This window comes from Lissotriton helveticus, chromosome 8 (assembly GCF_964261635.1).
Source record: "Lissotriton helveticus chromosome 8, aLisHel1.1, whole genome shotgun sequence".
NCBI lineage: Eukaryota > Metazoa > Chordata > Amphibia > Caudata > Salamandridae > Lissotriton > Lissotriton helveticus.
The window spans coordinates 987,869,282-987,883,117 of record NC_136069.1 but is presented as its reverse complement, the minus strand read 5'-3'; the positions used below and the strand labels follow the sequence as shown (position 1 = coordinate 987,883,117).

The 13,836-nt window shown below is 39.8% G+C and overlaps 1 protein-coding gene across 9 annotated transcripts in view; it reads right to left on the bottom strand.

Moving 5' to 3' along the window:
* Positions 1-6,989: 6,989 nt before the first annotated feature.
* Positions 6,990-13,836, bottom strand: part of DMD (dystrophin) — a 6,826,337-nt gene continuing 6,819,490 nt past the window's right edge. For 5 of the 9 annotated variants that reach the window (XM_078657819.1, XM_078657824.1, XM_078657821.1 and 2 more), the window contains one exon: positions 6,990-13,172. In XM_078657819.1, the coding sequence (XP_078513945.1) occupies positions 13,075-13,172 (98 nt within the window). In that variant the 3' untranslated portion in view covers positions 6,990-13,074. The remainder of the gene's footprint in view (positions 13,173-13,836) is intronic. The other 4 variants (XM_078657822.1, XM_078657823.1, XM_078657827.1 and 1 more) reach the window with 3 other exon arrangements.

Sequence of the window (13,836 nt, the reverse complement as noted above, 5' to 3'; positions counted from 1 at the left end):
TAGAAGAGTACATTTCTGCACTCAGACTGTTAGCCTCTACATTCAATTTTGGGTGTGTGCTGGACATATGTATACATGACTAGTTTGTGTGTTGCTGTTTTTCAGGAAAATTCAAGAACGACTTTTGAGTTGCAGAGACTCTAGTTTAGTGGAAACAATTGAAATTGCCAAGGTTATAGAAAGATCAATGATTTCCACATCGTTGATGTCCACAGAATCTTCTACTTCTGGCACATCCAGATCATGTGTATCTGGGGAAACTAAAGGCCCTTCTTTGGTTGAAGCGAGAAATATATTGGAAATAATCAAATTGTCCTGCCAACAATAAACGATGCAACAAATGTGGCAAGCTTTGCCATTTTATGTCAGTATGCAGAAGCTCCAAGAACACAATTAGAATCCTATTTCTTTCGTTGAGAATGACAGTGATGTCAATTTGGATTGTGTTTGACAAATTTCAAGATATTTTTTGTGACAAAATTGGTAACATTTCACAATTTGGGCATTTTATCAAGCTCAAGGTTGGTGCCACTCCTGTAGTGCATAAAGTAAGATTGATACCCTTGAGCATTAGATTGGATCTGAAGGATCTTCATGATAAACTATGCTGTGAAGAATTTATTCAGACAACTGACTCATCTGAATAAGTCAGTCCAGTGGTTATTATGAAGAAAAAGACAGAAGAGATTTGTCTCTTTGTGGACTTACTCACTCTCAATAAAAATATTATTGTCAATTGTCATCGCCTACCTAAAGTACAAGATCTTTCAGCAAATTGGGGCGGAGCAAGGGTTTTTCCGTTACTTGATCTTATATCAGCTTATCACCAAATACCACTTGCTGTAGAGAGCCAGGATTTTACCAAATTAATAACACCTTTTGGCGCTTTTAAATTTTTATGCTTGCCTTTTGGTCTAGCCTCTGCACCAAGTGGGTTTCAAAAATTCATGGACACTGTTTTGGAAGGCGTCCAGGCAGTCCAGGATGATGTGCTTATTTATGCTGAGAGTACCAGGGAACACAATTTAATTTTTGAAAGGATTCAGAATGTTTTTAAGAATATAGACATCACCCTTAGAAAGGAAAACAGCACATTTATGGCCAATCAGTTGGATTACCTGAGTCATTGCATCTCCAGTCAAGGCATTAGAACAAAAATGTCACTTGTCTACGCCATTCAAGACACTACTCCACCAAGCAACAAAGATACACCGCTCGTTTTTAGGATTATGTGACTACTACTCACATTTTATCCATGGGTATGCATTAGTAGTACAACCCTTGCGAGATCTGTTAAGGAAAGTTCAAGCTTTTGAATGGTCTGATGCAGCAAGTGAATCTTTATCTAGGATTAAATCCCTCATCACTTCAGCTCCAATTTTATCTTCTTTTTTGACCAGACAGTCTTGTTTTTTTGACTGTAGACGCCAGTCAATGAGGAGCAATTTTATCTCAATGGGTGTTTAAGAAATAGAACACAATTGCATTTGCATCACGTTCCTTAAGATCTGCTGAGTTTAACTACAGCACTATTGAAAAGGAAGCACTAGCATGTGCATGGGCAATAGACACATTTTAAACACATTTATGGGACACACAATTTCAAATATTCACTGATCACAAACAACTTCTTTATTTACTTAATGGCAATGGCACAGTTAAGGGGTCTACCAGACTAGTTCGCCTTTTGTCAAAATTGCAAGATTTAACTTCACTATTCATTATCTTCCTGGTGGGAAAAATTCCAGAGCAGACTGCTTATCCAGGATGCCTCTTGCCAATGATGCGTTATGTGAATCTGAGGAGGAGGTTGAATGTGTGGTGGCTCTTATTGGAGATTTTGATGTAAAACAACCGTTGGATCCTCAGGGCATCCTGTTGTTACAGGTCACATGTTTAACGTTAATAATTCAAGGTCCTCCATATGTATCCCCACCTCCTTATCTTTTATTGGGGGCTGAAACTTCTTCATTGACTGACATGAAACTGTATTTTCTGCCAGTAACCAGTACATACACCTGCTAGAATGCCTGGGACAAGGAGTGAGCCAAGTGTAGGCTCAAACAGTGAAACTATGTTGTTGAGGTGACTGTTAAACTTTGCCACATCTCCCGTGCTGTGAGAATGGTAAGGGATGTAGAATTATTGGTTGACATCCAAAATATTACATGTTGGTGACCATAAGTGACTTGAAGCAATATTCTTGGGTAAGGTCCATTGAGACAGATAACATGATCTATCAGTGTTCTGCAAACCAAAGCAGAGGTTCTAATCGGGAGGAAAGCATAGCCACCATGATGTATTTGAAGTCTCTTGAAGGTCTAGGTTATTGCCCTACATAATCAATGTATAGTATCTACCATAGGAAATGATCTCAGAGTTTTGCTATTAATGATCCCACCTTAGGAACAAACTGTGCACCATTCAGCGAATGACCCACAGTAGCTTCTTCTAAATGCAGCTGCCATGATCTCCTGTACTGTCCTTTATAGTAAGGGACGTGCCATTTATGCCATGAACCCTGGAGACTACAATATAGATCTCAAAGCGTGTGGCATGACTTTGATGTACAAAATGTGCAATAAGGTCATGTCTGGGTCTACATTCTTTATGCAGTCAGTATGCTACAGTTGTGAGGTTACAGATGTGAGGTGGCAAATGCTTAACCAACTGCGTGAATTAGAGCCCTGTTGTACACTTGGCAGTACTCTGGGAAATGAAGGCACCCTTAGGTTTTTGCCTGGTGGAGCACAGTGGCATTTTGCACCCAACTTTCAAAATGAGCATAACCTTGATCTTACTTGGTCGCAAACCCACTTGCACACTCATCATATAAGAGCTCTAAGTGTCATTCCAGCCATCCTTTTTATTTCTCATGGATGCTATCCTGGCCCCTAATAAAACCACCTTTGTTGATTTTCAGACCTCAGAAAAGAAAGTTGGAGGTAAGACCAATTGATATTGGGACATTTTAGGAGTAGTTGGCCCATAGACATCTATAGACTGAAGAAGCAGAGCAGTAGTGCGACTGTCATTCACTTTGGCTTGAATTGTTGAATATTACACGAGTACATAAATAATCAAGATCCATGAAAACTAATACATTAATAACCTTTAAAATACTGGTTTGTAAATAAAGTACCACTATCATAAAGTGCAATTGAACATGACATATTATACGGCCCAGGTAAAAAATAACATGATTCATCAATGTAAAACCTCTAAGTCATGTCCCCTATACAAAGCTATTAGCTTCCCTTGACAATATTTTCCACCTTGAATTGTCCCCTCCTGATTCTGCCTGATCAATCAGCAGCACCTACTGTAAAAGTGTATGTATTAACTTAACCTAAAGACAGAAAATCTGGGGCTGCCACCAGCACTAGAAAGCATTAGAAAATACTTGTAGGGTCATTTCTGGTGTGCACTAGAAACTGGGCCAATAGTTGGATTATCCACCTTTCCCTGGTGCACTTGTTTCATGTACTAAAAAACAGGACATATCCAGACATTTCCAGATATTTAGTGTTCAATTTTTAGTAACTTTTTTTGGCACGTATCAAATTTTCCTTCTGGAAATGGAGTGATTACAGGTATTTATTAATTTAGGGCTTTTGTAAAGTGCTATATATTTCTTTTGGCTTACTTCACAGAGCTGATGTGGAGGCAGCAATACAGAATAAAGAGAGGCAGGGAGGATAGAATCCAATAGGCGGTGGGACACCAAGAGTCAAAGGAACGCAAGTCTGAAAATCTCAGTTTTCAGACGTTTCCGGAAACGCTTGTAACTGGGTCCAGATCTTAAGGTAGTTTTTAATGGCATTCCAAATATTTGGGACTAGTATGCCCAGGCATCTCCTTTAGTATCTTTTTAAGGATGGTTGTTCGGTAGGAACTGGGGCTTCTGCTACTTGTATGGTGAGGCACAAGTTTTTTTTAGATAATGTAGCATTGCTCAGTAAGTTTTATGAGCGGTGCTGAAAACCATTTGTAGAGGTTTCAGGGCACTGTGGCTGCCTGTTTCTGTAGTCTATGTAACGTGGTGATGATTTTTCTGGGAAGGGGAGTATAGTTGTGGTGCAGTAGTCAAGGCCTTCCACGGGCAGTACTCTTGTCAACTCTAGGTTAGGCCTTGAAGAAATGGAGAAGCAAAGAGAACTGCACATTGTACCCTATGCTGCTTTGTTCATTACGGCAGGGAAAGGGGTGAATGTTTGTCTAGGTTTTAAAAAAGTACTTGTTTCATAATTGTATGGTGGACTGTAGAACAATTGAACTGTTTGTGGAGGTTTTCCGAAGACTGTACGACAAATGAAAAGTAGTCAGCTGGATGCATATTCTTTCAAGACAAGGATCTCAGTCTTCACATCATTTGTGCAGCGGAAACTCTTTCATACAGAGGAACACATGACCCAGGCAATGTTGATAGAATGCTCTTATCTGTTCTTCTGATGGAGGTGGTTTTGAGTATCATGTGAATGCATTTGGAAGTCCACCTGGCTGTACTCAAGGAGCTGGCCCAGGATACAAATGTATATTTCGAACAGTAAGGAGGAAAGAGAGGAGTCCCAGAGATCACCATAAACTTGATGTGTCGATGTTTAAACTAACCATGTCCCTATATTTGAGCCGCAGCTGGTGTTAAATGATTGGCTCAAAGAAAGAGTTGGTCCTGTAATGCCCAGTCTCTGTTCTAACCTTTCAAGTAGTATTGGATGTTCAAAAGTTCCTTATGTAGTGGAAAGTTTCAGAAGTATGGGCCTGTTTTCTTGTCTGCATAACCTGGAGGAGGAGCTGATCCTTGATTTAGACTACCTCTGACTCTTACATCTTGGTGGCATGAATCTAGACTGAATATTGTGGAAAAAGTAGTAAAGTCACAGTCTGTTGAATATGCCTTGCTGCTACCTTTTTCAAGATCTTTCAAGAGAGGTAGGAGGTGGACCAGTGGTACAGCTGAATCTCCGGATCTGTGGTAGTTTTTTCCGGAGTGTTTTAATGATGACAAGTTTCAGAGAGGCAGGAATGACTAGAGATGCGCAAGACATTTTAAATGTGTGTTGTGTCTACTTCTAGTGCAGTGTAGAGCTGTTTGAAGCAAACAGCAGAGCAGGTGGCAATACCCGGGTTGGCCGCTTTCACCGGAGTGCTAGGCTTAGCCCCAAGGCGGTCTCTAAGGTTTTGCAGAAAGTGGAAGCAGATGGTATTTAGGGTGGCAGGATGAGAGGGTCGTGAGTTTGTTCAGGAGTTATGGAAACTGAGGCGCTGTTTTGGCAAGTTGTGGCTTAAAGAACTCAAGAATGTCTTTACAATCTTTTTGAGATATGCAGAGGTTGCTTGATGAGCAAATAAACTATGGATTTATGCCCAGATCTCTGTACTAGGGTGAATGTATGACATTGTTCTGCATTCTGTCCATCAATTGTTCTTTTTGAGGTTGCTTCTCAGGACATCGAACAGTTCCTGATCCATAATGAATATTTACTGAGTGCCAGAACAATAAGGTTAGCAAAGTTCACCCTTTTCAACTCTCTTGATTAGTGAGTATTATCCTCATTAGACATTCACCCTCACAACTTCCATCTAAGATTATGCCAGACACATTAGATTAGCTAATTCTATACAAAATTACCTCTTGGTTAATTTGTTGTCCAGCTTGTGTTTTCTGGCTTGTTTTATTTTAAATCTACTGCCTGAAGGAGACACCTAGAACTGTACAAAACTCCCAGATAAATAAGCATAATATAAGAGTGGGTGATACTATATGCCTTTGCTCTTTTCCTTTCTTAACCTGCGAGTTCCTCTACAGGGGGTTGCAGCACTGGAAACTGAAATATTAATAGAGAGCTGTTTGCGTAGGTACCAGATGCACATCCGTGTCTTGTGCTGGGCATGCCCCAAGCACCTTGGGTATATATCCACCAATGTAATTTGACTTGTGTCACCAAACCAATGTGAATCAGAACCTGCTACTTTTCGGCTTAGCAATTTTCCTTTGCTGCGCCATGCTTCAAAATCTTGTGTCGTATTGTCCTATTTTTTTGCAGGCTCCCGGTAATGCATATACTACCAAACACCCCTTACTTCTCCATATTATCCTTGCAGAACACTCATGAGATCAGGGCCGGATTTAGGGCAGTGCAACAGGTGCAGCCTCACAGGGTGCTGATCAGTGGAAGGGGCGCTAACCTGGGGGGGTGGGGGGTCCTGTTTTTATAAATAACTTATGATTTGAGAGATGATGGTCTCTTTTTCCTGGTGATAGTGAGAGAATCTGAGCAGGCGGTCATGAGGTGTGGGGGGCGACAAAAAGAATTGTCGCACCTGGTGCCACTGGAGCTAAAGCCAGCCCTGCATGAGATACATACCTGAAATCTGTGTGCGAACAATGGTGAAAGCTCTTTTTCAGTCAACGTAGCTTTCATTGATCCGCCAAAGAGATTATTACATTTCTCATCCAGAAGAATAGTCAGTGGACTGGTACAGGGCATCGCCAAACAGGTGCCTAGAAGAAGAGGCTAAGAAAGTGTTCTAAATCAACCCCCTGATCAGGAGACTTTTTTTTGAACCACGGAGTCACGCCCAGGGACTCTTTAGGGTGAGAGGATCGTAAGTCGCTCCTCCGAGGGGTGTGGTGTGATTTTACTTTCTCAGTTCAAACTGCACCTTGAGCCATCAGTCCCACTCAAACCATGGATCGACCCAAGATTTACACCGGAGAATTTCAACTTGCGTTAATTTCACCCTCTCAAGATTTAGCTGTGGCCCTGCCTGTCCTCTTCAATCAAGCAATGAAAGATAGAACAGGAGGCAGCAGACTGTAGCTTTACTTTTCACAAATTACTGAACAGATTTTAACAAAATGGGCTTTTCGGCACTAAATTTGAAATAAATAAATCTGGCAAAGCATTCCACTCCATTTAAAAACGAATGAGTAATATAAAGCAACATCATACTTTAACTACAAATAAAAACAAATATTTCATAGGTAACATATTTGCGTGCTTTATTGATGTACACAGTAAAGCATTATATAATACAATAGTAAGGCATATATTTGGTGAAATTTGATATGTTGTGAAAATGCTGAAATAAACTGAAGTTCATAAAAAATAATTAGTAAATGTTATAGTGTCGATGTTAAAACACAATATATTAAACGGAAGGTTATGAACCAGCACTTGATAAAAATGACATATCATGCCATATGAAGTTTATGGTTCTTCAGATACACGGATTATCTTTCATGATTTAATTTAATACTCTGTGGTTATTGAAAGAAAATGAAACAAGATCCAAATTATTCTTCAAGCAGCACTAAAGCTCTCCATCTCTTTTTGTTAAATAGGCCCTTAAAATACTCACTGCAAAGCAAATGTCTTGAAAATAAAGGGACACATAAGAAAAAAATAAAACCATACAGATGCATTCAACTCAATGTTCAACAACACGTTTAGGGCATAGATAAAGAATGGTAACATTTCATCAACGAATGGCCTGCTGCATGTGACAAAAAGGGAAAGAATGGAGTACGGTCAAGGCTTCCCATTGGCCAGGGTATTTACAAGTCACCTGATTTATTGCTTGCTTGTGCTTTGGCTGACACGGTTGTTAGCAGGTGAGTGAGTATCAGGAGAGGAACAACAAGGCGATCACACACTCTGGTCCCTATGAGGGAGCACATCAAGGGAGGCTGCACCCACCCCAACCTTCAACTCACAAAATTCAGTGTGAGGGCACCATACCGAATTTAAATGTAATGCAGATGCACCGTACATGGAACAGACATGGAACAATGACATTCCCTGGCCAATGAGAAAACCCGCCTATAACTCACTTCTATGCTCCCTTCGCAGCAGAGTGAAGGTTAGAACTGATGTAGGGTCAGCATGGACATTCACTGAAGAAAGGCCAACAGAAAAAAAAGACCACAACCTTCTGCAAATTAAAGTGCTTCCAACTGTTTTAAAGAATGCCTCTGGATGTGTTAGCATGAAAAGCCTTGAGGAAACTGTTCATCCATGAAACGCCACACACACTGGGGCGCATTATCAGCCACCACCAAGGTGTATACTCATTTTGACGTAGCTTACATTACTTTACGCCTCCTGTGCTAATAGTGTAACTTCCCATAAATGTGGAGGTTGAACGTTTTGGTTTATGGGGACTACAACCATTAGTCTACTATATCCTGCAACGCTCAGAACTAGACACATCTGAATTATCCTGCCACAATTACTGCACATGATGAATGAAGAAATGCTAAAAGATTTGTGCTTTCGACCTTTAGTTTGCCTAGCTTTTGGGAGCGTTCAGGAGATCTATCTAGAAAAAGGTTTCCAGTGTTAGACTATTAAAATTCTCAGAGGGCTCATATAGGTGACATCAATCCTAGGACTACATGAGAGTACTTTGAAATAACTATTGCTCTTAAACAAGGTTTTGCTTTGACATCCTACATTAGTAATGCATCATTACAAATACTTCCTATCAAATAGCCCGAAACACGCCTGAAGACAGTATATCTGTTTATATTGTTTTACAAATCTAATCCAAGCTACCCATTATAAAATAATCTTTACCACATCATTTCTAGGAAACGTCAGACTTCGATGTGATATAGCACTGCTACTCTTTACGTCTATCTATATTTCATGTCAAAGGCTGAACTCTGTTGCTTTTGCCCATTTGTACATCCTACTCCACACCTTTCTCATTTACGGTAGAGTAAATAGTTAATGAAATGTCGGGGAACATTTTCATTCCTCTGGTGGAATTAATTAAAGCTAAAATGTTTTACTTTGGGAAGAATTGATTTTTTCGTCAACCACCACCTTTGGTGACATTTCTCATGCTAAGTCTCTTTCCTTGAATGTTTTCCGACAGAAATTGGATCTGGGAATTTTGTTTCCACCAAATACGTGAAACAACTTTATTTATTTTGCTCAAAAAGAAATATGCAAAATGCACAATTTGTTGGCCATTAAATTCTTCTGACAATATGTTTCTACTGTATTATAAAAAGATATGCACATTTTGAGAATTTTCACAAACGAGGCCACGCTTCCCATCCAATATAAAGAATTTTATAGAAGCTAACTTGCAGATCTTCAAACAACCTTTTTTCCTTTTTAAATGTTACTAAAGTTGCATTACGCTGCGGCTAAATATGTAACTGCATAGCTGGTAGGTCGTGGTATGTACCATGGCTTTATGTGTCGGCGGAAGCAAAGCAATAATACCTTCAGGTGTTTCTCGTTTTGTTTTTGGCAAATCCAGGTGCACCAAAATGGTATATATATATTTATTTTAAAGTGAACACAGTTTTGCAAAGACAAAAGAAGGTGTCGACTGGACTTAGCTAGAGAAAAAAAATTATCGTTCTCCATCACCTCGGAAGTACCCTTTTTCAAATAACTACCGTTACCAATGCTTTGTTCCAAAACAATTGCCTACTCTCTTGTGGATGTCAACAATATTGGATTTATTATGATTATGTGTAGGTGCTCTCTTTTCCACTACCGGGCACCACTGGTCAGGTGTTTCAACTCAGAACAGTTCCCGCAAAAAGCCACTTCATTTAAAGATATAAAGAGTTAAAGTTGGAGAAGCACAATTAGCACAGTTACCAACTCTGAAAAAGCGTAAAATGAAACCTAAAACACATGCAGAGAAAGAAAAAATGAAAAGGGTAAACACTCCGTTTCCTCTTGCTGAAAAACAAGACTAAGATGAAAGTCTAAGAATGGTTGAATGATGGAACACGTGGCTAGTACAGGCATATAACACTTTTATCTGAGCTTCTCCCTTCCAGTGTATGATGGGCAGCTGCTAACACCTTTTCACTTGAGAGCTTGGTACATTCCCATACTCTCCCCCCAACCTGCCCAACTAGATGCATTCCAAGAGGTGGGCAGTGGGGGAGTACAAGTGTGGCGAAAAGGAAAAACACGATTTATTCTTTTAAACGCATTAAGAAGTGTTGATAGGTGGCTTATTAAAAAAGCTGCGGATGGTTTTATACCCTGTTTCAGAGCTATGAGCCACAGCTTTTCTTTGTTGGTTTAACCAACAATATTATTTAAATATAATGACTGGCATGAAGAGCGCCCACAATGAGTTGTTGTAGAAGGCATTAATCCACAGGAAACGCCTGCTGTGTTAACTCACGTTTAGTTTCTTGCTCCCACAGAATCGGGAGCAAAGTCTGGCGCAAGAGAAAAACCAATAGACCCTTTTTCTTCATTTGTGTAAACTGCATCTCCTCGCCCATCATAGAATATTTGGTACATAGTAGCAATAATCATATATGGATACAACATCAATTAACCATTAATGGCACAATTAGGATGGGTGCCTTCATTCCCTCGATTTTATTCAAGGCGCCTTCCCCCTAGACATGGCAGGAGATTTCCCTTCGAGGAAGTCGGACACTCACCGGGTAGTTTCTTCAAACAAGCGTGTGCTACAATTGTACGTGGCAGCGACTAGCACGTTTAGAGGACAGATGCAGGCTTTCCCTGAACATGCTTAAAACAGCACTCTGCTTTTGGGATTCTTGCAATGAAAGACAAAACACCATGTCCACAATGGCACGGGTATCAGTCAGTACCTCACTAACCATGTCATGAAAAGATTGCTTTCTTTTCACTGCAGTTGTGAATTTGCTGTGGAGGGCAGTACTCGATTATTGCTGCCAACAGTAAAGCCTACAGCTTGATTCAAGGCTAAATTTTAGTTTCACAAAATACAACATTTGACCAAGAATCCAACTAAAAGTGTTGTCCATCAGCAAAGCCAGGTTTGATGGGCTGGGACTCTTCCTTCAGCCAGTCACATTTTGGAAACAGCCCCAGCACCGCTCCAGTGTCTGACCTGTGCTTGCCCTTTCTCTGACATCTTCAGAAAGCACCTTTGTTACCAATAAGTTGCAATAGATCTTTGCTTAAAGAGGCAGCGCAGTTTTCCCCTTGGTCAGACCATGTAGCCTTTTTGCCAAGTTTCTTTTCGATTTTTTTCCTTTTCAAGAAATTAAAACAATTCTAATGTATGTGATTTTTTTACTGTAAAAAGAAGACTTCATGTGCGAGGTCAGAAGTTTTGCATTTAGCTCATATATATCTTTTATGTAAAAGTGTTCTGGAATCTCCTGCAAAGGCTCAGATTATTAATTCATAGACAATAGCCATGATGGAGAAGTGGGAGCAAGTTGTGTGCCTTATGCTTCTTTTCAACTACATCAAAACCTGGCATCAATTTTATTAATTAGACCTCTGATAACCATTGGGACCAATGTTAAAATATTCCACTGTTGCTGCCCAGCAAAGAGTTCTTCTTTCTTCAAGATCACTTGAAAAAAACACTACAACTTATTCCAGCACTCTTCATTTAACAGGGCGTGGGTCTCTTCTTGCATTCTCTTAATGTTTAACTTCATGACACATGGGAGGTAAACGCAAATGTTGGTTCTGTAAGACATTTTGGACTGGATTAAAGAGTGAAAAGCTGAGAAAATGTAGTCATATTAATACGTGTTGCCTTAAGCAAACCTACCGGGACTATCAATAAGAAACACAATCCAAGGATTGTGATGGGTAAAAGAGTGTCTTTAAGAGCAGCACAGATTACAGGCACTGCACTATTGTCAAGATGTGGGACAGATGACACCAGGCACAAGGTTGAGGCTTTCTCACTTTGTCCAGAAATACTGCAGCATAAGATCGGTAACTACGGTGGACCCCAAAGCAGGTTTATTCAGTACCTGGTACGAGGAAATAAGCATTTCGCTGCACACGATTTCACAAGTATGTTAGTTACTAACTGATGCTTGTTCAACTTAATGCATTCAGATGTGCAGCTCTAACTTGCAACCTCATCAGTTGTGGAGAACTCTATAGTTAGGTCGCAACAGCATATAGTAATGGTTCATCTAAAAATAGTTCTAAAATGTGTTTTAGGCAAGTTCTAACTTGCTCAAGGTCTTCTGGTGTCATTTCTTTCTGACTCTTCAAATACCAGAGTACCCTTATTGAGAAATATTGTGCTCCAATTGGTCCTCATTAGCGTACTCATGTTTAGAAACATAGTGTATCAAATTAGGAACGGAAGCAGGTTACAACAAGCAAAGAGTAACCAGTACGGCGTCTCTATAGCAGCAGCAGGCTCGTCGCTTGTGCAACAGTTCTAGTGAAAATTTTAATATATTCTAAAATGGACATCATGGGGCTGAGTCAGCAAAGTGTTAAAATATCATCTTTGGCATTTCACTGAAGAGTTCCAATTATTATTTCTAAATTTCATAATTGAACCTCCAAGTTTAAATCATATGCTGGATAAAAGCCCTTATGGAAATACCGTGCAAGCAAAAGATTTTCTTTGGACTTAAGTATAAAAAGAATATTTTAAGATCTCAAACATGGCACACTACCAGGTTTCCTGACAGTTAGAATCCAGGTGTTTACAAGGTTCTTTGAGAAGATGTCAGTAAAAGGACATGCTGGGCTTCCTCAAGCTGCTGTTTCTTCCAACTGGTGAGCGTAAAGTCTATCTCCCATGTCAGAGCCATTCCAGGTAACAATGTTTTTCGATTAAACAAGGAAAAATAACACAGAACATGGATAGGGTGTTCTTCGATATTGCAGCTGAAATGATGCTTAATGGATGTACTGCCTCAAAGTTTCGATTTTTTTTGTATTTTGTACCATTTTTATAAACAATTATTTTTTTTATATAAAGCACACTTTAGTTTACAATCTTTCTTCATATTTGTTATAAATTTTTTAAACAACCCCAAAGCGTTCCATATAAAGAAATGGCAAGGTAATTAGCTATCGAGATTTTACATGTAGTTTTCTCTTCATTTTTGTACAATTGCATAGACGTGTAAAACCTGCCATTGTTACCAAAACAATAACAGACTTAGGAAACTACTGAAATCTACAGTATAGTACCACTACCCTTCACAAAAATATAGATTTTTTTTTCTTGTAAACTCTTACAGTCTAATCTTCTCTGATGTATGAATATTATATAAAATAACATGCGGGCCATTTTGAAGTTGTAAAACAGATCTCTTCATTCTAACGTCTCGTCGTCCGTCATCACCGTAACTAAGGTTTCCATCGCTCGCCCCAAATCGTCTGCCATGTGGAACAGGTTTCCTACATTGTTGCCTGAAAAGCAGAACAGAAGAGAGAGTCAGCACATGGAGCCTTGTGCCAAATAACCGAGCTGGTGTGCCCAATAACTCAACTTCAATCGCAATGCTTTGGGGGACAGACAGCAGGAACGAGCGGGAAAGCTTGCTTCACACAAATCATGCCACAGTGTCAGTCACTGCAATCCCTGACATTAGTTCTTTGACAGCATCTACTCAACCTTGGCCTTCACTCCATAGCCAACAATTTAGACACCCTTACCTCAAAGTGTTTTACTGTTAGTCGACACAAACATTACAAAAACAGAAGCTAATTAAAATGATTTTCATAACCCTTGACATGTAAACATTGCTCCCATAAACTGAATCATTAAGAATTCTGTTCGTTTAGTGGTTACATACTAGGATTTACTGTTACAGAAAACTCTGCATATTTATATGTCCTTGTTGAGGTGGCTTTCGATACCCATATTATAGAAATTACAGTCTTGGACATGTAAAAGGCTATAAAAACAGAATAAGGTACGCTGGCTTTATACAGCAGCGGCCTGTACGATGTTCCATTACCAGGGCTTGAGTCGGGGTACCACCCGGATGGACGGAGTCCCCCCATTTATTTTACCGGGGGGAAGCCGTCCCCCCTGCCAAACAGCTGGACTTCACTCTTTGGCCTCTCTGGG